This window comes from Seriola aureovittata, chromosome 3, assembly GCF_021018895.1.
Source record: "Seriola aureovittata isolate HTS-2021-v1 ecotype China chromosome 3, ASM2101889v1, whole genome shotgun sequence".
In the NCBI taxonomy this organism is placed as follows: Eukaryota; Metazoa; Chordata; class Actinopteri; order Carangiformes; family Carangidae; genus Seriola; species Seriola aureovittata.
Window position 1 is genome coordinate 2549553 of NC_079366.1, and position 25884 is coordinate 2575436.

The 25884-nt window shown below is 41.4% G+C and overlaps 2 protein-coding genes across 2 annotated transcripts; one reads left to right on the plus strand and one right to left on the minus strand.

The window, feature by feature from the left end:
- Positions 1 to 1801: 1801 nt before the first annotated feature.
- LOC130167016 (ladderlectin-like) lies at positions 1802 to 3239 on the minus strand. Its single transcript, XM_056372932.1, has 5 exons — positions 3008 to 3239; positions 2800 to 2891; positions 2551 to 2676; positions 2075 to 2174; positions 1802 to 1988 (listed from the first exon to the last, which is right to left on the minus strand). The coding sequence occupies exons 1-5, from the start codon at positions 3237 to 3239 to the stop codon at positions 1912 to 1914; spliced, it is 627 nt and encodes a 208-aa protein (XP_056228907.1). The 3' UTR covers positions 1802 to 1911.
- Positions 3240 to 16765: 13526 nt separating this feature from the next.
- Positions 16766 to 25884, plus strand: LOC130166484 (uncharacterized). Its single transcript, XM_056372110.1, has 2 exons — positions 16766 to 16887; positions 24807 to 25884. The coding sequence occupies exons 1-2, from the start codon at positions 16872 to 16874 to the stop codon at positions 25658 to 25660; spliced, it is 870 nt and encodes a 289-aa protein (XP_056228085.1). The 5' UTR covers positions 16766 to 16871; the 3' UTR covers positions 25661 to 25884.

Consider the following 25884-nt stretch of genomic DNA (forward strand, 5'->3'; position numbering starts at 1 on the left):
TGTATTGTTCTCATTTTAGTGGCCCTAGAGAAAGCTATAGCTGTATTCAATCAAACTGATGGAAGATATTCATTTTTAAATTTATTTAGATTTATTTAAAAAAAAAAATAATCAGCCCCCACTTCAACTAACATGACCCTGCCCCAGCAACTGAGACTGACGTTAAATAACGTTACTATGGCCCTTCTTCGAATTTTAAGTGCAGGAGACTATGTTGTCAAATCATCTCATCATTTTCACCTTTCTCATCTTTGTTGATGGCCAGCCAATCACTATGGCCCATCTCTGAAATGAGGAGACCTTTAAATTAATTTGTAGTATTTCAGTTCAGTATGCCGTTGTTCATTACCTGTAATGACTTGGTTGGAAATGATGGTTAAAAGCTAAATGGCTCTCTTCCAAAGAAGTCAGACCTCAAGGGACAGTCTCCTGGTGAAAAAACTCCAATCCAGTCCACCAATCCCTGCCCTCTCTGCAGCACATGTAAAGCAGGGCGTCCTCCTAATCAATGGGCTCTGGAAAAGAGTGTCTTTCCCACAGACTGTGTATAAGGATGGACGTAGCCTCTGTGACGTCACCCACAGGTTTCTGAAGAGCGGTTTTGAAGATCAGAGTGAGCTGCTCCACCGTAGCCTTCATGGCAGTGTCTGACCCCACCCACCTCCCAGCTAATCCAAAAATGCTGAAAGAGGAGATGTGTATTGGGTAAAGACTTTGTTGCATGTCGGTTTTTGGCAAGTATACAGTTGTGGTCAAAAGTTTACATACACTTGTAAAGAACATAATGTCATGGCTCTCTTGAGTTTCCCGTTATTTCTACAAGTCTGATTTTTCTCTGATAGAGTGATTGGAACAGATACTTCTTTGTCACAAAAAACATTCATGAAGTTTGTTTTCTTTTATGACTTGATTATGGGTTAATAGAAAAAGTGACAAAATCTGCTGGGTCTGTATTGTAATCTGAGTTTCTCAGTTCTTTGTTTTGGTTGCCAGGCAGGTGGTGCATGCATGTATGTGTGAATCTTACTGCATGTGAATCCCTCCCTGTTAAACCATTGGCCCTCCCGACATTTATAAAGACAAAGGCACCATCCGCTCAACCAGGTGAACACAGGGTGGTGGAGTGCACATATCGGATATCGGTCGGCAAATGATGTCGGCGGTTGACAGATCTTGCGAGAGTACGGCGCTGGGACAGAGGCAGGTCTCCAATAAAGTGTCGGAATGTTCTGAAGACGTGTGGCTTGTGAAAACTGGGTCCAATATGTATTTCGGTGACTATGGAGTGACAGAATCTTGGAATGAATACACTCAGACCTGCTGCTGGTCTCTTAAAGGGATTTTCCATTTAAATAAATGGAAATGAAGCATCTTGGTTTCTCTACTGTCTTTGATATCAGCCACAGTAGGGCTGCTATTTCAGAGGTTTGGCAAGCAGCCAACACAAAGTTTTAACCTTCCTGTCATGTTGCCTCAGAATAAAAACCCAACACATGGCATATCAGGAATGCAGCATCGGGTATACCATTGCTAGCATTACCATGCAGGCAGGTCAAGTTGGTCATGACATGGTGACTGCTAGTGTGTACAGACAGTCATGTTGACATTGAAGTTGTAGCAAAGGTCCAGGGTGACAGTTCTGTCAAGCTGAAAAACAGTGTAAGAGGGGGGGAGCAATCGGTTGAAATATGGAGGAGTTAAACACACAGTAGATGGTGTCTTCTCACGGCAGAAAGAAGATCTGGGCAGAGTTGTTTTTGAAGCCCCACAAAGAAGAAACAAGCACATTTTTTACGTTCAACAACACATTTTTATTTCATACACAGAACATATATGTAAAACATGACAGGGACATACATTCCTTCACATAAACAGCAGCATCAGGATCATCTTCAGCAGTAACACCGAGGACTAACAGTCCAACTGCCTGACCTGACACACGAATGGGAAGGGCATGTTGCAGCGATTGTTGGACCAGCCCTTGGACACTGCAAAAGCATCATCATCATCATCATCATCATCATCATCATCATCATCATCATCAAATGTGATGGTAGACACAGGTCTCTCTTACCTTGAGAGTTGAGCAGCAGGCACTGGTGGTATGCAGTGGATCTTGATGTATCCCAGTTGGAGTAGTCAAACCGTGAGCCATCTTCCCATCTCCATTCACCCTGGAGGAAGTCACTTTTAGTTTAAACAGCCTTTGTGTGGCATTTCAACATTTATGACTCAATTCAAACACAGACTGCATCATTTTTTACTAACCTTATAGGCAAAACATAATGCCACAGAATGATTTAACCATTGACCAAACTTCATGCCAGATTATACAAACATGAGCTTTAAACTGACTTTAACCCAATTCTTCATGAACGAGCTGAAAAAACACAAACTTTGTTCATCTGCTTCTGTTCCTGTTGTAAGCTGAAGTTAAAACAGGAAACCACTCACACACACATGAGTGATGTGGACACGTTGCGTAGCTTTCTGCCAAATGTCACTGAAATCCATTGACAAGCTACAAGCATTTTAAATGTTTGAACATACCTCAAAGTAGTAACCTCCAATCCAGGCAAACGCGTGGCCACCGGTCTTGACCATGCGCTGGAGGAAGTTATACTCCCAGATGCTGCCGACTGAGGCCAGACTGCCGTCGTAGCTAGCACAGAATCTCTGCAGGACGAGGAGGAGAGGAGGATTTGTTTTTTATTTCGAAATTATATACTGCACTCAAATGAAGCTGAGAAAGAGCTCCAAACTTTTCCTGTTCTACCATTATGAATGTGATTTTATTACCTCAGCGTCTGCCCAGCTGTCAGGATGGTTGGCTAAGAAGTAGCACTTGCCGGAGAAACTCTGCCAACCATCGAGGCAGAAACTGAAACGAGCTGGAGACAAAGAGGGGAACAAACCATGAGAATAGGTAATTAACAAAATGGCTGCCGGTGTCCAGCAGCAGCCTCGTGTGTTACCGTGACAGCAGTGCATTGTGTGATTTTCTCACTTTGACGGAGACCAGCTGGTCTGCCAGCAGCAACAGCAGTGTCCTCAACAGCAGTGTCCTCAACAGCAATGTCCTCAACAGCAGTCTCCTCAACAGCAGTTTCCTCAACAGCAGTTTCCTCAACAGCAGTTTCCTCAACAGCAGTGTCCTCAACAGCAGTGTCCTCAACAGCAATGTCCTTAACCACCTCTGTAAAACCAGCAACACAAGGTCTGTGAGCTTCACTGATCATATGAGAAATCATTCATTATCACTATGTTCTTTAGACACATGGCTGATAAATAGACTGACATTAAATCATTTCAATGGTCCAGTTTGTACCAGTTTGCATCGCAGCTTGTACAGTAATAAAGCAGCAGTAGTTGATACTTGTTCTATTGTACGTGATTAGAGCTGAGGTGTACCCATCACTGACTCAGGCTCAAAGCAGTGCTGTTGTCTGAGCTCAGACACTTCAGCAATGATTCACAAAGACAATGAGAAACACACTGTGGGGGTCTGTGATCTCACTCAAGATGGAAAGATTTACAATAAGATGTGCCCATCACCTGGTTCAGGTGCAGCTTTGTCTGCCAGTTGCACAGTAGCAGCTTCAGCTGGAACAACTGAGGGAAAGACAGCAAAGTAGATCAGGTTTATACAGTTAAACACTGCGCTAAACAAGTTCTACTGAGTTCAGGAACAAAGACTACGTGTAACCTGGGATGACCTAAACCCTCCTTCCCTCCTCCCATGACCCATATTCACTTCTCTTTTCCTCATCATGATGCAAATTTTAGTTGTACTGTAGTTTTATTTTGAAGTTTTAATATGTAAATGCAAACAGCCAATGACCAGCATTATTACATCCTAGTCCGAGTATGCTGCATGCTGACTGGCTCACTGACGCTGATCAGATTTACTCAGGTATCAAATCAGGACATTTTTTTTTTATCCTGGATGTCAAACCAGTCGATCAATAAGAGGATGGAAGTTTGATCCCCAGCCGTAAACACATGACAGCTGTTTCACATGTGTTACTGAAATAATGCATCCGTGTTGTGTCTCACCTGCTGCAGCCCAGACGGAGAGAGCAGCACAGAGGACAACAGACAGAATCAGAAGTGTCTTCATGATGAAAAGCAATGAAGATCTGGAGGGAGGCAAAGTTTCACATTTCATTAAGTCATGACAACACAACGTTCATCAGTGCAATGTGTAACAGATCCAGACAACAGTAACATAAATTTGACTTACAGCGAGAAGCAGCAGTCAGGTAAGTGTGAAGAGCCGGTCAAGTGTCTGGAAGGTGAGCGATGCTCTCCGCTCTTTATACCGGACTGAACACAGAGTCACCTGACGCAGGTAACTATAAAACATGTGGACTTTGCCTCCTGGGTCAGTGGCGTGTCAAGACCCAGGAAGACGGATGTTTTTCCAACACTTCCCACTATGATGACTGACTCATATCAATAAAACTATATGGGTCAACAAAGTGGTGGAATTTCCAAGCAAACGTTTCATGGCCAGTAAACACTGCTGAACTGGAACCGAACATCTCAGGTGTCCTGGAACGGTAGTGGACGTGCGAGATGAATTGGCAATAGCTAGAGAAGGAGGCCGCAGGTGTCAGTTCAGTGATGTTACACGTTAACACGAAGGATCTGCTGAAGTAGAAATAAAGCTTTAAGAAAGAAAAAAAAAGAAGTGCCGTTTCATAGGTGCTTTTGATATTTCTATACAATTGGCAAGTAGAGAAAATTCATTTGTATTGCTTTACACAATGAGGGGATTCAGTGAAACAATATTTATGTTCAGACTGTAGTTTTTTTGTTATGATGATGATATTGTTCACTATAAATTCAATCTGCTTCTTCATGATGACTCCTGACAGATTTAAAGAGAATGAATTAATATTTATGGATCTAGATAGTTTCACCACGGCAGACCAACATAAATGTAGGGGCAGGGAATTTCTCCTTTCCTTTCGCAAAGGAAGGCCCAGTGTTTCCTCTGCTGAAGGAGATAAGATAGGAAGCACTGAAGCTACTTTCCTTATCAGTTAGAGAAGTGGAGCAGCTGTGATCATGGCTGCTGCCCAGAAACTTCAGCTCGTTTCACTCAGTTTCAACCTTCATAAGAAAAAAAGACTTTTCGATAGTGGGAGTGTTCTGGGCGGAGCCAAAATGTTCCCATATTTAAGTTGATTTTGATTTATAACTTGTGATTTTATGACTCTGTGGACTTTTTTGCGTACGTCATATTCATCTGTTGTGCGTCCGTACACGTTTTGCATGTATCCTACGCTCTGTTTTACAAACAAGGTCGCAGAGTCCTAAAGATTAAACTCTTACCTCCCTGTGGCAAATGAAACGCTCAGTATCATTGAATCACATGATACTCACTGCTAATGTGAAGATTATTTCTCCTCTTACCAATAGATGGATGAACTGATTACAGTTGATTCAGATTTCAGATTTCCCAAGTGGGAAACTTGAATTGCAGTCAAATGAAAAACTGATAAGAAACGACACAAGTGCAACAATACACACAATACAATAAAACACACAGCACTATAAAAACACTACAAAACACTATAAAAAGAAACACAACAAGAACATCAGACACAAAAAAAAACAACACGCTATTAAGTGACAATTTACTTGTGAACATTTAGCAGTGTTGTTGCACACAGGAAGAAGATTTCTTTTTGTTCTATTACTCCTGAACCTGGGAACTGTGACCCTAAGGCCTGAGGGAGGGGCTTCAAACTCAGAGTGAAGACAGTGATTCGTGCTACCCAAAACAGATCTGGCCTTGAGGACAACCTGTTGATTAAAGATGGCTGTCAGTCATTTGTTGAATGATGTGACATTAAACCTTTCAAATGCTCCATCCTTATTCTGTTCTGTGATTGAATTGTGGTTTGTGTTTTCCCAGTAATACAGCATTCAGCATAATGCTTCTCAAGGTTAGGTCAACACCCGTATAACGTCTAACCCATCCCATTTGGCAAGATCTTAGTAAGATACATACTGTAACTGACCCATAAAAAAATGCTGATGCCTGTAATGACTGACTCAGTCAGGGAAACTGTTGTGAGATAAACTTCAGGAAAAGAATAACTGAGACTTCCTTCTGGAAAGTAAGCCATATACTGCACCCTGTTCAGGAAGTCTTCGTCGTGCATGGAAAGAAAGAGAAGTAAACAGAGCTATGAAATGATAGAAATTCATGCACAACAACCAGTTAAAGAGAAAGTACATTTACTTGTGTAAATGATCAGTATCAGTACTCATCCTCCTGGTAATACTGCTCTCCAAACACATCTCATGTTAGTCACCAAATGATTTCATCCCTTGATTTTAAGAACAGTTATGAACTTCATCCTCTGCACTTTAAAAAGGAGAGGAAACTTGATGTTATAAATATACAGTATATTCATACATGTTTAAGAACTGAAGCGCTGAAGAATCATCTACCAGTGGATATAACTCAGTTAGATGTCATAGGAACAGTAAAGGAGGTGGTGCAGCTGCTTCTCTGTACATTTACTTACAGTTTTTCTCAGTCGCTTTGGTACATTTCTCGAATCATCCGCAACATTTGCAAAACAGTAAGTGAATTTCTCAAAACAATTCGTACAAATAGCAAAACACCATGGATTACCTGCAAAAGCCAGTCTCTTGCTCAAAATCCTTAGTTCATCTCTCAAAAGTAAATATCTGTGTCAATGAACATGTCACTGCCATCAGATGAAAAGTCCTTGTGTTATTGTGTACGGATAAGACAGTCAAATTGCTTAGTCGTGTTGTCAATATAACAGTTTACTCTGGAGGGATGTTCTGATGTAAACTATGGCTAAAGTTTTGATGACAATTATTGTAAATTGTAAGTTACACCTTAGTGTATTGATTGCAAAAGATTGGACAAGATTCACATTTACGCTTTTACTGTTTGTACTGTAATTTGTTGACAGACCATGTCACTGCGATACAGAAAGGCCTCTTCTGCCTCTTCCTCTGTTTTGCCTCCCAACTCCTCCTCCACGCAGCCTCACTCCTCTTCCTCTTCTTCTTCTCTCTGGCTGTTGACCCCGTCCAATTCCTTGTTCTTCCATTGTCAGACATTGTAACATTGTGTTGTGCTCCGGCTATATATATATATATATATATATATATATATATATACTTGCCAGTTGGTTCATGAGATGCACCTTTGAGAATTTCAGAAAACTGGTTGATCATTTGTTGATCTAATGCTTCACATATTTCCCTTCGTTAGAGAAAGTCAAGATTCACCTGGGAGCAATTTACCAATTCAGGACAGATTTAGAAAAATAAGTCAAATGGAAATGTATAGAGATATGTTTGACATATTATGACAACTTGTTCAACCATTTTGCATGTAAAGACTTATGCGATGAACTAATGCCTAAATGTTGTGGGGGGTGAGACTATTCACAGAGACCCATTATAATACATTTTGATCAACATGACATAAGCAATTGATAATGTAGGAAACAGCAGAGAATTGAACATAATCATTTGCATGATGAACCAAAGCATTTGCAACTTGTTCAAAGAAATGAAAAACTGCTTTTTTGATTTGCACAAGTGACACAATGATGTGAAGATTGAACAAGTAGTTTTGAGAATTTCAATTCTGATCTGAGAAATGTACCAAAGCGACAGAGAAAAACTGTAACTCAAGAAATTGGATTATGTTGCTCTGGATTGCTGTGTTTGGAGGAGGTGCTCAACTAACTGTCCCTCTTAGGGTCATAGGCATGTTAGGGTCAGGGGTCTGACTTTGCGCTTCTTTGATGGTCACTTTCACCACCCACAATATGTTGTTCCACAGTCCAGCAGGTTACTCCTACCTGTAATCACACTTTACATATCCATAACATCCCAGTCAGGACTGTGTTCTCAATGGTCAGAGGTCGTTTTATTCCTGGTGCTCACTAAAGTAAATTACAATGTTCCAGAAAGACCTCTATTCACACACACACACACACACACACACATACACCATGATTCTCATGAATTTGCACTGAGGAAACACTGAAGACTAGAAAACAAAGATAAAGACGGAGTGATAAACAAAAATAATAAAATAATAAAAAATAATGAAATACTAAAACAGAGATGTATTGAAGTGAGTAAAATCAGAAATAAATGGAGAAATAAAATAAGTAACCAGAAACATTTCAGAGGGAAATAAACTGTTACTTCCAACTCGTTTGACAGATGTCGTTACTAGTTACTTTAATAATGGCACAGTGGATCATATAACAAGCTAACAAAAACAGTGTGTGGTCGGGGTCACGTCTCACGGGGCCACATCTATTTCGTTAAGGTTAAGGTTAAGGTTGCTTTGAATTTGTGGGAGTTGGATACAGGAGGCAAAACAACAATTTTGCAGGTGGCCATCTTTCTAAGACAACGACTGGCTTACACCTTTTATTTGTTATTTTATTATTTTTTTGTGTAGCTTGAATTGATGAGCCATGGTCATAAACATGCACACCTGTACTGTGAATGTGTTTTTCTGTTTTCTTTAAAGGTTTTTTAGATGTGTTTTTCTCCAAAGGCAAGTGTTTCACTGACCTCACACAATCGTAAAAACTGTTGTTTCCATTACAGAATCACCATATTGATCACATGTGGTCTATATTTATCAGATGTAACATCATGCATTGCTTCAAAGCATTGTGTCATACAGATATTGTTTTACTTCATTTTAAAGGGATGGAGAACAACAAAAGCCCTGGAAGAAATTTTAAACAACACTGCCAAATTTCGCCGAACCTGACGCTAGTATAAAGTCCTACAGTGTTTACAGTGCAGCAGGATTCTGGGAACACGTCAACAAAAATTTGAGTGTGTCCAATACTACTACTACTACTACTACTACTAACTTCAAAGTAATCTCTGTGAAGTTATTACCGGTAACTATGTTTCAGCCTGTTCAAAATGTGCCTGTTTTTATGTACTTTGTTATACTGGTGTGTCCATATTTAGACTTCTGAAGCAGGATTATATTTAGGGGAGAGCAGAACACAGTTATTTTCTCTGAGCCAACACAAGTCAGATGTTCCTCCTTGGGTTTGATAGTATCATGTATAAGTTAGTCGTTAATGGTTTTCCCCTCTGTGCTTCTTTGGGGTCTTTTGAACTGTTAATTGAAATGTGCTTTTATGGCACACGTGGAATAGTGAGGATGGCAGGGATGTTGGAGATAGAAGACTTATCTTTACTTATCTTTTCTTTACAGTTGTTGTGCAAAGCTTTAATGTAATTTCTTTAAAAAATTTTCAAAAATCATTGGAGCCAGGTGATGAATTTGAACCAAACTCTGCATCCTCCAGGGAAAAGGTAAATGTTTTAATGTGGTCAGAAAATCTAGCAACTGCAAAGGCGGTTACATTTTTTGGTTTAAGTCGTGGTTGTCGGACGCACAGGAGAGATGAGCTCCCAGATCTGAGAGATGCCAGTGAATAAAATCTGATGTGAGGTGAGGCCTTCACATTAAGAGTCTTTAAAGTCATCATCAGGGTCTTAAACTGAGTTCTGAAGTGAACATGGAGCCAGTGAGGAGAGGCTGAGACTGGGGTGATGTGCTCACACTTTTTTAATGCCAATCTGCAGGTGAGATAGTGAAGAGTGAGGAAGGCCTAAATACAAAGAATTACAATACTCCAGTGGAGTTGTGATGAATATCACTGAAGGACAGGATCGGTTTCAGTTCGGAAATGGTTCTTAACTGATGGTAACTCATTTTAACAGAGGCATCACTCCTGCTCCAGGATTCCCTTATTCACAGCTTTGCCAAATGGCAGTTCAAGCCACAAGCTTTGACACGATAGAATATCCAGTGCTAATGTTTCACCTTCTCTAACTGGCTCCTCCTCCTGCTCGTGGCCGCAAAAGGAGCCAGGAAATCAGTTCCTTCAAAAGCTGCCCAGCCTAAGAAAAGGAACATCTCTTCCCTCTCCCGCTCTCGGCAGCGCACTACAGAACAATTCACATTCAGTGATTTGTAACTGCTGTAGGTGAGAGCCGTCTGTCTATTCTGTAAATACACTTCTAGCGTGTGTCTATGTTTAAATGTATATATCACAAACAAAACCTTCCAGATACAATTCGTTTTTTTCTTTTATATTGTCTGACATTCACTTTTACTCCTTGAGCTCAAAGGATTTTTATTTAGCTTATCGTCACACTTCCAATCATCAGCTTATCAAATGTAGACATCCTCATCTCTGGAATTCACTACACACAACTTTGAAGTCGTTATCTTCTTTAATAACTTGTGTATGTACAGTATTACATCTCTTGCACATTTTAAGTATTCAAACTTCTGTCTTGAGTTATTATTAATTATTATATTTTAGATAGCTCTTTTCTACTCTACGTGTTTTTGTTAATTTGATGTTGTATTGCTTCATGTAAGATGTTTGAATGACTGGTTGAAATGAGGGGGGAGACTTTGTGTCAGCGCTCTGGGCTTCCTTCCAATTTCTATATCTTTTTTTACTGTGTAATGTCTGACTGTTACATCTGTGCAAATAAATAATCTAAACTAAAGCTAATGAATGGATGGAATGTATAAAGTTTGATGTACTACGATAACAATCTTAGGTCTTAGATCATTGGCAGGCAAATGTGCATCTGGTCACACTCACACTCTGATGTCCTTAGCTGACAGGAGATAGGAAGATGAACCCTAAAACTAAATTACGTGATAAATGAACGGCTCTGTGAGATACTCGAAGTGCACCAGGGTGAGCGAGGCTTTGAAGACATACTATGCCAAACCTCTCAGTTTAACAACGACGCCTCAGCTGGGTCATTGCGACCTGAGGCCCGTACTACGATGCAAGTTCAACATACACAGGTTAACTTTCCCTCATCTGGCTTGACTAAACCTAACAATCGCAGTCAGGTTAAGCGGTCACACAGCGGTGGTTATCAACTCGATAACACGACTCGGGTTTTCCGGATCTAGGCACGACTGGTTCACATAAAAAGGGGCGGTGTTTGCAGCACATGACCAATGTGGCTGGTAGAGCCACATTCTTTACAATGGAAGAGCAAACTATAATACTTAACAAATATGAAGACTATAAATATATCATTCAGGCAAAAAGCAGCACTGTTGCAGCTGCCAAAAGCAGGAGGGACAGATGGGAAATAATGAGTGTGTGAATGCGTGGGTTAATGACATATCATTAGGGCACAAGTAGATCTGACTATAATAACATTTATGTGTTCCAGTAAATTGATGTGCCACATAAATTAATTCTTGTGTATGACAGTATTAGCCTTATTCTTTCAGCTGCAACCCCATCGGTGTCAAAAGGACGAGGGAACAACTAAAAAACGTGAGTATGCTTACTTTAATATTTTTAAGTAGAACAACTACAAGGTGCAGTGCTTCAGTCAGGTTCTGATGTAGGAGAAAATCTGTAGTGTAAAAAAGTAACAATGAAATGACTTACAGCCAACAGGAAAAAAACCGACACAAGAAAGACAGGAGGGGGCCCTCCTACACAGGGGTGTACTCCTGCTGAGGAGCTGGCCCTTAGCAATAATGAGATCCGACCCCTAATGGAAGGAGTGGAAGGGGGTGTCTCCTCAGACCCTGGTGAGGGTGGCAGTTCCCTACAGGCCACATTTGTACAGGGTAAGTGTCAACTTCATTATATATATAAAAAGCAACTTGTCATATACACTGGCATGTCAGCTGTGGAGGCTGATCATGGATAAAATACATTTCCACCATTACATCTACATGTCTTATTTTCTAAGGTGGAGGCCCTTGATGATGAGACAGTGTCTGTGTGCTCAGAGGGAGTTTTGGGGTAACTTTACTCCTTTGTTACCACTGTCATGAAGTTCCCCAGTCTTAACACAGATGGCAAAATCGCTGACACTAATTGATTTATCTTCATTTACTTACTAATGGTGGTGGTCTGCAGCACACAGGACTTCAAGTGCACTCTAAAATGAATCAGTTGCTGAGGTCTTCATTTTGCAGGAAGAGGGAAATCTTCCTCCCGGCCAAGAGGATCACAAGTGGTAATGAATTAGCCTTAATGTAAACACGGTACTCAATGTGACATTTGCACCTTTTTTCAACTGAGCCTTGAAAAGTTACAATGTTTACATGTTAAAGCAACTGTATTATGTGTCATTTGTCTCAGGTTGGAGCAGACAATGTGAGGTCTGTCTACAAGACTGTCTATCTATCTATCTATCTATCTATCTATCTATCTATCTACTGTGGCTTGCAAAAGTATTCATACCCCTTGAACTTTTCCACATTTTGTCACGTTACAACCACAAACATTAATGTATTTTATTGGGATTTTATGATAGACCAACACAGAGTGGCGCATAATTGTGGAAAAAGTGGAAGGAAAATGAAAATATCTTTACAAATAAAAAACTGAAAAGTGCGGCATGCAAAAGTATTCAGCCCCTTTACTCTGATACCCCTAAATAAAATCCAGTGCAACCAATTGCCTTCAGAAGTCACCTAATTAGTAAATCGAGTCGACCTGTGTGTAATCTAATCTCAGTATAAATACAGCTGTTCTGTGAAGGCCTCAGAGGTTTGTTAGAGAACATTAGTGAACAAACAGCATCATGAAGCCCAAGGAACACGTCACACAGGTCAGGGATAACGTTGCGGAGAAGTTTAAAGCAGGATTAGGTTATAAAAAAATATCCCAAGCTTTGAACATCTCACAGAGCAATGTTCAATCCATCATCCCAAAATGGAAAGAGTATGGCACAACTGCAAACCTACCAAGACATGGCCGTCCACCTAAACACACAGGCCGGGCAAGGAGAAGCAGCCAAGAGGCCCACGGTAACTCTGGAGGAGCTGCAGAGATCCACAGCTCAGGTGGGAGAATCTGTCCACAGGACAACTATTAGTCGTGCGCTCCACAAATCGGGCCTTTATGGAAGAATGGCAAGAAGAAAGCCATTGTTGAAACAAAGCCATAAGAGTTCTTGTTTGCAGTTTGCCACAAGCCATGTGGGGGACACAGCAAACATGTGGAGGAAGGTGCTCTGGTCAGATGAGACCAAAATTGAAGTTTTTGGCCTAAATGCAAAACGCTATGTGTGGCGGAAAACTAACACTGCACATCACCCTGAACACACCATCCCCACCGTGAAACATGGCGGTGATGGCAGCATCATGCTGTGGAGATGCTTTTCTTCAGCAGGGACAGGGAAGCTGGTCAGAGTTGATGGGAAGATGGATGGAGCCAAATACAGGGCAATCTTGGAAGAAAACCTGTTAGAGTCTGCAAAAGACTTGAGACTGGGGCGGAGGTTCACCTTCCAGCAGGACAACGACCCTAAACATACAGCCAGAGCTACAGTGGAATGGTTTACATCAAAGCATATTCTTGTGTTAGAATGGCCCAGTCAAAGTCCAGATCTAAATCCAATTGAGAATCTCTGGCAAGACTTGAAAATTGCTGACACTCTCCATCCAATCTGACTGAGCTTGAGCTATTTTGCAAAGAAGAATGGGCAAAAATTTCAGTCTCTAGAGTCCAAAGACTTGCAGCTGTAACTGCAGTGAAGGTGGTTTACAAAGTATTGACTCAGGGGGGCTGAACACTTTTGCACGACACACTTTTCAGTTTTTTATTTGTAAAACCATATATCAGTTTGCTTCCACTTCACAATCATGCGCCACTTTGTGTTGGTCTATCACATAAAATCCCAATTACGTTTGTGGTTGTAAAGTGACAAAATGTGGAAAAGTTCAAGGGGTATGAATACTTTTGCAAGCCACTGTATATGAGCAGGATGCTAGATACTGGCCTCTGGGTGCATAAAGCTGCAGTGATATCACCACAAGACATTCCATTTATTTTGTGTTCTTCAATAAATCCAACTGCAAAGACATTTTATTTACATCCAAATCATGGCTCGAAATCACTACAACTAATGCTTCTGACCCCCGAGTGTGTGACAAGCGGCATATTATTACAACTTGTGGGTCACACCAAAGAAATCAACACAAAATTGGAAAATGATTACACATCAAGAAGAAACAGATGATCGTTGACTGTTTTTTTTTGTAAAAAAACTGTTTCACGATTTTGGTTTTCTTATTTCAAAACGAAAGGGCCGGTTAGGACGTATATGTAAAGTCCTCACATATACACATTTAGAATGTGATAGACTGGTGATGCTAGTTACCCCTGCAAATGAACTGCTTGATAAGCATCTGCTCATATATTAGTTCTGTAAGCTGGTTTCACTGCTCAGACACTGACCAACCAGAAGAGTAGGAGTGGGCGGACCGATCCTAAAAATATCTATACTTTCAATACTACGTCTCCTTTTTGAAGATCGATTCTAGAGTCAATAGGATCAATACCAGTCTCTTCCATGTTGGACTCATTTCAGAGTAGGACTGAGTTCATCCAACTCTTTGCCACTGCTGTTGTCATGTCAGGTGCACTCGAACATGAACCAACGCGCAGCACACAGCGCACCTGCTCCATCCCGAGACAATAAAAGCAACAATGGAGCACCTCGGCGGTTCAGCTGGTAGCGCGTACACCATTTCAGCTCAATCCTTCCTGCAGCAGCCGGGGTTCAAATACAGCATGCACCGTTTGCATGTGAGCCCCCCTCTCTCTCCCAGCTTTCCTGTCTCTCTCTCACTGTCCTGATCACATTAAAATAAAAAATTACTTTTAAAAGATGAATGCCTATTAATGATGCATACACCTCATAAATCATGACACTGCTGTCCCCTACATGAAAATACTAGTCACTTTGAATAATAGAAGGTATTGGTATCAATGTCGATATTGTTGATTCTGGCCCTGTATTACTTGGTTTCGGATCAAAAAGAAAATTTTGTGGTATCGCCACTTCTACAGGAGAGATTTCTAATGGCAGCAAGAATTACATTTATTTGACTTGCATTTGTTTTGTGTTCATATCATGATATGATGTAGATGGGGATGTGAAGGGGTTGCTGTTGTGTGAAAAGTGAGCCTCCCCTCAGACAACATAAAGACCTCTTTGACCCACACTCTCATGTCCCGTCTCAGATGAGTGCAAGTGTATTTGCTATTTGAAGAACAGGGGTGCCTTGTGCCACTTTGCGCTGGGTTTAAGACAGGGCCCTGCATCTTTGCTGCAGAGGTGGTTGATGCACTGTAGAAAGGAATAAACGTAGATCGTACTTCATCCGTTTTCTGCTTGCCCCAGACTCTGTCTCCTCTCCCACTGTAGCTACTAAAAGTCAATCCATTTTGCCAAATGCATAGCTGAGTTTAGCTAACCAGATGTTTACAGTTATGTTTATGTCTCCGCACCGTCGACAGCCAGAGCCAGAGGCATATTGTTTTCAGGTTGCCCGTCCATCTGTACGTCTCCCTCTCGTGGGCATGACATCTCAAAAACGCCTTGATGGAACTTCTTTAAATTTGGCATAAACGTTCTCAAGCTTGGACTCAAGGACAAACTGGTTAGAGTTTGGTGGCTAAAGGTCGAAGGTCGAGGTCACAGTGCCCTCCAAAAAAACACACAAATAGTACATATCTTCTATGAGTCTAGATAAACAGGGATGTCACCTGAAACTAGTCTGAGAGGAGGAGGCAGACAACTACGAGGAAGTCATTCTAGTTTGAAGTGTTTTTTTTTTTCTCATGCTGCGCCTCCCCCTGAAGATCTCTGAAGAGTGACTGGGTGGATGTCAAATTCAGAGGAGCTTCAACAGGAGGGACGTGGCTGTGGTGTAACTGTCATCATGGGAGTGTAACATTAATGTCTGCGTGGGACAGTTTTAGCCTTCAAATAAATAAATAAATAAATAAATATTAAAACTACAGAGCAGTTTCCAAGCCAAGTCCAGTAGCACTATTTTGTCCACTGCTTGAGCAGAACTGTGTGAGACCCCAGACAATGCAATTATATATATATGTAATATGACAGTCTGGCAGAGCGTTGTGGTGCCTATGGGTGCTAGAATGCTAGTGTTCTAGTCCTAGTGTTAAATATATATTATAATAATATAAAGATCTTGTGGGGCATTTCAAGTACTCTTAGGGGCCCCTGGGGGCCCTAAACAGCCGCTTAGTTCGCTAATGCCTTGGTCCGGCCTTGCATGTGGCTGAGTCTCTCTGATGTTTCTTCTTCTAACCATCTTGATGCTCTCTGCTCTTTCACCTGTCCACCTGGAGACAGCAGGTGGTGGGCGGGGCTCAAGGCCTGATCCACATGTCTCAGTCAGGAAGTGAGAGGAGATGAGTGAAAGCCTTGTTAAACCAAATATGAATCATAGCAGAGGATATTTACAGAGTTTAAAAGGCAGCAGTGATAGAGGGTGGAGATTCATTTAAAGGGGTAACAAGTGCAGGAGAGAGAGTAGGAGAGGCGCAGGAGGGTTGAGAGGTTCAACACAACATCTTTCCAAAACTCTCAGTCTGAGTCTTAGAGAATTATTTGGTCAAACATACTTAACAACACTTAATATTTTTTATCATATTTTTTATCCAGATGTACCAAATATACAGTTAATGTGTTTACAGGACAGTCAGCTGAAAAACACCTTCAGATAATATTGTACATTTTCTACTTGTTTAATTAAGTGACAGTGAGATAAAGGACAGAGATCTGTAAGCAAGTGACCTGGTTCTGTGAGGATGTGAAGCCACTGAAACCTTCACACAGGTCCTATTCCTTTTCTGTCTTTTCCCCCGCCCACCCAACCTCATTCTTTCACTCTCCTACTCTTACTCTTACTCTTACTGTCTTCTCACATCCTCATTCACCGCTTCACCTCCTTCACCCTCTCACTTCATTGTTTATTCACTCCATCTCACCACTGGATGATCAGCTCAGCAGGTAGGTTCACACTTTGGCTTTGCTTTTATATTGGTTTAGTCTCACATAGAGTGAAATGTGTGCAGTAGCTTCTTTGCTGATGACGTTACTGTTTCCCGCTCACTTTGACTCTCTTACCTCTCACACACCACGTCTCGGAACCAGAATACCATCCACATCCTTGTGTTTGCTCTCCATCAGCCCTATTAACTAAACATCCTGTCTGGTCAGTCCTTTGACCCTCCCCTCGCTCTCAGCCCTCCCCTCATTTACAAGTTCCTAGTTTTCCTTTATTCAACAACCTCTTACACTTTGTGTTTGGCTGATCTTTCTGTAATATTGATTGAATTTTTTCATGTATTAGTGTATCATTTAAAAAAAATATCTTCTATATTGAGTTAGACAGCCAGAGCCAGAGGCATATTGTTTTCAGGTTGCCCGTCCATCCGTACGTCTCCCTCTCGTGGGCATGACATCTCAAAAACGCCTTGATGGAACTTCTTCAAATTTGGCACAAACGTTCACTTGGACTCAAGAACGAACTGATTAGATTTTAGTGGTCAAAGGTCAATGTCAGTGTGACTCACAAAATTCTCTTTAGCCATAACTGTAGACTTCACACAGCAATTATAACAAAATTTCAAACTTATGATTCATACTTTCTATGACTCTAGACAAACAGGAATGTAACCTGAAACTAGTCTGAGAGGAGGAGGCAAACAACTGTTACACTAAACTCCAGACTAAAAACTTGTTGTTGTATAGCTGTCACTCATGTTGTTCCACTACTTTACTGAAGCTCTAACATGTTCACACTGAATTAGACATTCAAACTTGAATGGTGTATTTTGCACCATTGCCAGACGTTCAGTCATGTACAGGTTGGCGACTCTGGGATCGCCACTAGAATCTGAAGGGAAGTTCTGGAGGGTTCTACTGACTCACATGCTCCTGTGGCTTAAGAACAACAGTGACTCTGATGTTTGGATGCATTATGGTGGTTCAGGGCAGTGTACTGGGTGAAGGAGTGTGAGGCCTTTCCCCTTGTGGTTTATTGAATAAGAAAGATGTGCCACAGTTGTACCATGATGCCTCTGACAGCCACCTGCTTACTGGCAGTTGCTTTTAAATGCAGAGCTGCACGAAGCTGCAAAACTCCATTTCCTGTTATGTTACACAGACGTGTGAGGCGCACAGACACAACCACATCCTGACTCACTTTTGTTCCTTTTTGCATATGCACATTGAGCGCCAAAGGTTGTTATAGTATCTGTAACCATCTGTCATTGGGTCCTACTGAAAACACCTCCAGTCAGAGACATGCAGTGACAGAATCCTGCTTGGCAACAATGTTTTATATTGAACACCATGTGGACAAAGTCAGAAACTGAATGACTACAGACAAGGCTGGATTACCAGTTGGATCCGGACTCCCAGGTTTGATTAATCTCAGATTTGTCAGATTTGCACCACGGAAGCACAGTAACAACTAGTGCATCAGGTCTTCCACCCCCCGACTTGTGGTTCTGGTCTCATAGAGGGACTCAAGTCTTATGACCCTTTATTATATTTCTTTTTTTCTGCGTTAGCAATAAACGGATGGGAACCTTGCGTCATATTATTCCACCAGAACTGAAGGCTGCAAATAACAATTACTTTGTGTGAAAAAACAGTGAAAGAAACCATGAAAACCAGCTAATATTCTCCAGCAGCTGGCAACAGTGACGTTTCTTCTTTTCTTTTTTTCTGGCATTTTTGCTTAAAAAATTACTCACTTACCAAATTGGTGGCAATTAAATCAAATAAACCATTAACTAATTATTTCAGCTCTAGGTGCCTGGACAAATAATGAGCTGATTTTATAGTGGAGTGAAAAGGGGCCCAACAACAAATTATTGCCCCGCGGCCCCTCAAAGTTAATTCAACTGAAAAGATGAATTTCTCTGTTTAGTTTGAGTCTATTCACCATCTGTCATTTAATTCTGCAGTTTTTACCACAGATGTGATCTTTTAATCAGACTGAGACAGAGAACATGTATATGATGTGGTCTGGCAGCGTCAACATAAAAAGCTGCTATCATTGTCTTATCACAGTGATAGACCTTAATGCAAGAAAAAAAAACTATGAAAGGCGTTGTGCATGTTCACCAAAATTGTGCTGTCAGCCCATTTGCAGTAGCTTACCTTTGTGGCCCACAGGTTAGGAACCACTGACATACATAATTAATCAATTACTAAGTTTGTAAATTCTTGTCCTGCAACTAATTGGTTGCAGAATTGGTAAACTGACAACTGTGACATCCTGCTGCACCTCATGAGCACCTATGGTATAACATAATGAGGGACAGGCTGGAGTAGAAAACAAACTTACCTTTCTGAAGTGCACAGTTATGGATGGCTTGTATTGTCATCCACAGATTATAGTTCCATCTACGCAGCTCATCCTTATAGGGTCGAGTCAATCCCAGCTGACACCTGCTGAGGGAAAGGTACACTCTGGCCAGTGTATCACAGGTCTGACATATAGAGACAAACAACCACTCACACTCACATTCACACCTACGAGCACTTGGAGTCACCAAATGACCTAATGTGCATGTCTTTGGGCTGTGGGAGGAAGTTGGAGTACCTGGAGAGAACCCATGCAGACACGGGGAGAACATGCAGACTCCCAGATAATACAGTGACCTCATCATGTCATACACATATATGAAGGTGAATGCTGAATGAGGTGCTGAGGAACACAGCAGCCTGTTTATTTTCATTCTTTTAATCACACAGGAAGAACAATGTAAGAGACAGATATGAGCTCCATTGTTCTGCTCTGGTTTCACTGTAATCAGTCCTGATCATCCACTGCTCTGTTCCAACAGAGACCTTCAGAGAACAATCTGTATCTACGACCTACTAGTCAAGTTCTTTGATTCATTCTTCTGATTCAAGAGTAGCTGTCTGATTCACCTTCGTACAGTATACAGTATGTGTGACATCGTGAGCCCACTGAATCATGTTAGTTTTATTGTCCATAGCTGTGCACTTGAGAAAGGTACGTTTGTTTTCTATTCCCTTATGAGCTGCTGCTGCTGCGGCGGACTAAAGGAGGATTCAGTTCTTCACTTGTTCAGGTCCGAGCACAGACTGGTGTGAGGACCATTTTGGAATTGATCTGTTTATTGTTCTTCTCAAAAAATGCATTTCCTTTTTGAGCCTAAACATGAGCAAACTTTGCAAAGCCTGGTGAAAATACACGCGTTTTATGTGTCTTGCACATGAGTGTGGCAAAATGGCTCAATAGCGCCCCCTAGAAAATGTCAATGAGGACTGCACTCGCCCTACATTTCATGCCAAGACCTACAAAAGCCTCTTGCACCCATACCATGAACCCCACAGGAAGTCAGTCATTTTGAATTTACCACCAACTACTGGCAGAACCACTCAACGCTGCTTGCAGCTTTAATTCTCACAAAGGACTCTTTACTTGTACAGGACTGTCTATTCCATGTCCACCAGCTGAATGTTCATAATGTTCAATAGAGAGAAATAAAACTGTCCACTTGTTCTTATTCTTAATCATAGCACAGAGTAGGAGACGTATGCATCATGAATCCGTGGAGTGAGGGTGTAGCCTGCCTTTCACAACTAACAGTAGTAGTGAACTGTTCCACAAGACAATGACTCATTTAAAAAGTGGACCCACCCACACCTGACCTTTAAAGTGGTTTTCCCGGTTTCGGACGTGGGGTTTTTGTAAGCTTCCCATCACACTTACCACACTGCATTACTCAGATGAGCTGTTTGAGCCAGACAGAGCTAAGCATAGGTGTGCTTGTGCATAGTAGTAGTTGAATGGTTCACAAACTGTAGTTCCAAAATAAAGGTCTATTTAACGGGAGATAAAGTGGTGAAAATATTCAAAACGAAGCTTCAACTCATGTTAGCTTTTTTTCTGCAAGTGAAGTGAGGTGGCTAAATCAGGTTTTTGTGCTGACCCCGTCCACAGCAGCTCGTCACTCAGCTTCTGAAGCCACGGCTGCTGTCACTGAACACGATCGCGTTTTTTGGTGAATGGTGAACTGAACGAATCCGTTTGCAACTTGAGCGTGAACATGAGTGTGTTCACACTGTCTAACTTTTGGTTTCTAACATATCAGGGAAAGTCCCCCCCCCCCCCCCCCCCCCCACTCACATGGTGACACACAGAGGAGTTACCGTGGTTGAGGGAGGTGGACAGACATTTTGGGGGGCAGGGGCTCAAGTGAGAAAAAGGGCACTTTTCATAATTATTTATAGATAAAAATGTTTTAAAACAAAAAGTTAAATATAGTATCACATCTCTGACTTGCTTACAGATTTATTTAAATGCCCCTACACTCACACAACTGTTTAATACTCAACAGATTTCTGCAAAATTATCAGTTCACACAGAGACAATGGTCTTCATTAGTATTCACTATTTCTAGTTTTATCACAAGAGCAGGCAACAAAAAAGGAAACTATGCCCCACTGTTTTGTAGTCTATTAGTTTCTAGTATATACTTAGAATAACTGACTGCACCAGGGAGAGCGACTTAGTGAACAAAGAATTTTCAAGAATTGCACTGACAATGAATCCTTTGAATCCTTCTGGTGGTATATTAAATTAAAAAAATAACAAATCTTTACACAAAACTAAAAAAAAAGGCTGTTCTCTAAATAAATAAGCAAACCAATCAGAAAGCCTCTCTTAGTCTGTGCATGGCCTCCAGAGTCAGGACCTGTTGCATCTATCCAGTTGTTGACCTTTGTCAAACTGTGGAGTGCACCGAGTATCTAACTAGACTGTGTCTCGCCATCGCCCCTAAATCTCCTGTGTAATTCCAGAGAAAGAACATCCATGAATGATTAGTACACCTTCTCTCTGCAGTAGTCCTCTGCTGACTGGAAGGAGTGGCTCTCTGTGGCTGCAACAGTTCTTCGTCTATACTTTGACACCCTTCTCTGCCTGTGCTGTCCTGGGGGACTGTGGGGAGGCTGTGTAAAGCATCAGAGTTCCTATCTCAAGGCAAAGCATAAACTCAAAGTCGATGGCCTTCAGGGCTTTTTCTCTGCATGCCCAACATGTGTCAGAGAGCTTCTGCGGTTGAATTACACCCTCTCCAGGGTGCAGGGCTCTTGGCATTTCACACATGCAGTGTCTCACATAGAGCTTCTCTACCAGGTTGAAAAAGGTAATGAAGTGTAGGCTTGATTTTGCACTTTCAACTAAGACCAGATTTAAGCAATGCACATACAGAGCCTTGTCGTTGTGTTGCAGTATTCCTGACTGCAGTCCTCTGTATTGACCACTCATATTGGCAGCGTCGTGATAGCCCTCACCACGCATGTTTTGGATCTGTAGGCCGTTGATCTTTAGCAAATCAAGAATTGTTTTCTTCATCTCCTCACCTGTTGTTTTTGACACACGCTCCTTGACTTCCATTTCACACACATGAGCACAACAAAGGAGACCTGCTCGCCTGTATTCACAAAGCATCTTAGCACTAAAAGTAGCTCCTAATCACACCATCAACAGGTTGTGTTGATGCTGCCTGTACAGCTGTAGACATTGTTGTTCAGTGTCCAGGATCTACACAGAGTCATGGATCTTCATGGAGAGTGACCTGATCAGCTGTTTGAAAGGATCATATTCCAGCTGGATGTCACCTGGTGGGGGTCAGGGGAAATCCTCACACACCTCAAGCCACAGCTGGGACCACAGCTACATTACAACAGGTACAGCTACAACAGACTGTGGCTAATAGTCTAGCAGTTTGCTTTAGTTCGGTCATCTAGGACAGGTTCGTTTTTTTTGTTTTTTCATTGAGAAAATTAAATGTTTTTATAGTAAAATTAAATTCTCCCAACACAAACCTGATCATACAGATGCATTTTGGAGAATGAACTACTTTTGTAAACAGCTCCTAATCTGTTATTATTTCATTTGCATTCATTTATTTCTCAGTATTTTCTTTTTTTATTATTCCGGCGGGATGTTGCAGATGCGTTTTCACCGGCACAGACGGTCTTTCATCTTCCAATCGCTGTGGTTCCTGCAAGCGAGCTCGTCCATGAAAATTGATGTCAACCACAGCAACGGAGTAGTTCCTTACTAAAAGTTGGTCTCAGCAGCTTTGTGAAGAGGACTTAGGAGAAAACTTGTAGTTAGAAACCTTTCGTGTGACTTAGCAGTACTTAAGTTAAAATGCTTTGTGAATACGGGCCCACACACATACACACACACACACACACACACAATAACCGATGGTGACAAGGACTTAGTTACATTGTGAACCTTCAATTCCTGTCTGTAACATGTATGTGTTGTCATTGATGATCTGTTAACATACAACAAACCAATAGAATGAATAGTTATTCATATGGAACCTACAATCAAAATGATGCAGTCACTGTTCAAGGCAGGACACTACAGGCAAAAACACTCTTTTTTTCATTTACTGGTCAATTTTGATATTTCAGTTTATTTTGCTTCCATAACATGTCTTCTTTCACAGTAAATTCCTCCAACAAGCCAATTTGCATATTTCAACATTTCAGGGGGAAATACTGTCTGGAAGTTCCATAGTGATATCTTTTAGTTACTTTTTTATCCTATCCACCTGCAGTGCCGTGTAAATTGCTGCATTTTAATTAGTTAATGCCTCATTTGCATATAAAGGTGGTGATGGTGATGATGTTATTAGATATACATTTTACTATATTCACCTGTAGTGTATCCGTTTAAGTACAGTACATTAGCATCATGCCTACCATGATAAATCATGATATGATATAACATTTATTTCCTTTAATAGGACTGAAAGAGTGAGAGAGGGAGCTAACCATAGCTAATTAACTTATTACATTAGCTAAGTAGCTCATGTGTGTACGTTAGCAAGACACAAGTTAGCTATATTTGTTTTTGTCTTTTGGTTAATTAGCTGTAAAGAAGCTCCCATGGATGTCTATGTGTGCACGTGCCAGCCGTGATTACCAAACAGCTCCATAAATATAAATGCTGCTTATATAGATGATGCTTTCTTGCATGACAGTTCACAAACGGCAGATAGATGTAATAAGTGGTTTATCCTTTGGAGTAAAATCACAGTTGTACTTTAATATACAGTAGATACACTTGATCCGTTTCCCTTAAACCAAACAACAAACCCTTCACGGGTCCACCAGACCCCACTTCTCTGGTGGTCTCAGTCAGAGTGCAAAAAATACATCTGACAATCTGATAAACTGAGGGGTCAACTGTTTCTCTGGGGTGAAAGGGAACTCAGTACAGTGGCTCAGTGAGCTGAAGTCTTACAGTCCTCACAGTATCTGACTTGATAAGCTAAAGCTGTCAAATAATTAGTAGTGAAGAAGAAAGTACAATATTCCCCTCTGAAATGTAGGAGTGGAAGTATAAAGTAGCATGAAATGGTACATAAAATACTCAAGTAAAGTACAGGTACTTCAAAATTGTGCTTAAGTATAGAAGTCAAACGTGATTAACTTTCCAGCACACATGCTAATATTATCAATTTACCCAACAAGGTAAAACTCCTGAATTCATGAGTGAAAACGGGGATGTCTATTATAGAAGCTAATATCAAAAAGGTACGAGACGAACTAAACCACCGGAGACACACAAAAGACTATTAACATGAAATAATAAACTCATAATGATGTCAAAACGTATCTCTACAACAACCAACCCTCCTTCGTCTCTCTGCTCATGACTGAGCCAGCGTTTGCTAACATTAGATCATATATGACATTTTATATTGGGAACGAACTAGTGATGTGTGTCCTCTCTGCTCTGACTCATCCCCTCCTTTTCGAATTGCACTCCATAGGATTGTATAATAATAATATATATCTTTAAAGCATGCTGCCATTGCTCTAACAGTTTTTTGTTTTGTGTCTTTTTACAGTCACCATGACGACCAGGGCTGTCCTACTTCTGACTTTATTCGTGCTGAATCTCCTGATTCCTGCGTCCTCTGTTGCTAATCAAACGATGCAGAACAACACCTCCTCTGCTCCCCCAAACAACACAGAACCTACTGAAGCTCCACACTCTTCATCTACATGGACTCAGATGTTAACCACCACTGTACCACCTCCATCATCTTCCTCACAGTCCACAGCAACAACCAAACGACCTCACCTCTCGTCCACCACAACACAGCCCATAAAAGCAACTCCTGCTCCCAATATGTCTCAATCCAAGTTCATTATTCTCATGACTCTGCTTGCCATCATTGTGTTGATGCTGCTTTTGGGATGCCTCTACTTCATGTGGGGCAGGTGGTCAGGTCGGGACAGCTCCATGCCCAGGTTCCTTCAGGGTGTGAGTGAGAGGCTGACCACCGCAGTCGGAAACCTGGAGGACCGGATGGGGCTCCACCTGTGGCAAGGAGGGAAGCGAGGTGGAGAGGAAGATGAAGAAGAGGCACAGGGAAGACAGGAAGAGGAAGGAGGACAGAGAAGTGACGACGGGGGAGAAGGAGGTAGTAGTGGAGTGAGGTACGAAGAAAAGGGGGAAGACGAGGAAGACAGCGATACTTCAGATGACTATTCCAGTATGGAGGGGGAGAACCTGAGGGAGAGGGCGCAGAACAGACAGGAGGACGAGGACGATGAAGACAGTGAGGGAACGGGTGATGCGAGCGAGGGACACCACAGTGCTGTAGGAGGAGAGAGCAGTGGAGACAAACCAGGAGGTTCAGAGGAGACGGCGCTGGTCAACTCTCCACAGGAGGATGATGATGTCACTGCGCTGTAGTGATACACAGCACTGAAAGATACCAGGATTAAAAATGATCAAATTTAACAGGAACTTGATGGTGATAGTTTTTACTGAAAGCTGAAGGTTTGAATGCTGCAGTTCCTTAAACAGTAGGTTAAAGATGTATCTTTCATTTTCTATATATGTAATACTCTGTATAATGTATGGGAGTAGTCAGTGTGTGTTTAATGATCTCCAAATAAACTGTGGATATATCTTAA

Excerpts from the sequence above, each read along its gene's own strand:
- LOC130167016 (XM_056372932.1), bottom strand. The coding sequence starts at position 3,239 with ATGATCAGTGAAGCTCACAGACCTTGTGTTGCTGGTTTTACAGAGGTG. Across the intron at positions 2,677-2,799 it reads ACAGCTGGGCAGACGCTGAG|AGATTCTGTGCTAGCTACGA; the intron begins GTAATAAAATCA and ends CTCGTCCTGCAG. Across the intron at positions 2,175-2,550 it reads TTGGAGGTTACTACTTTGAG|GGTGAATGGAGATGGGAAGA; the intron begins GTATGTTCAAAC and ends GACTTCCTCCAG.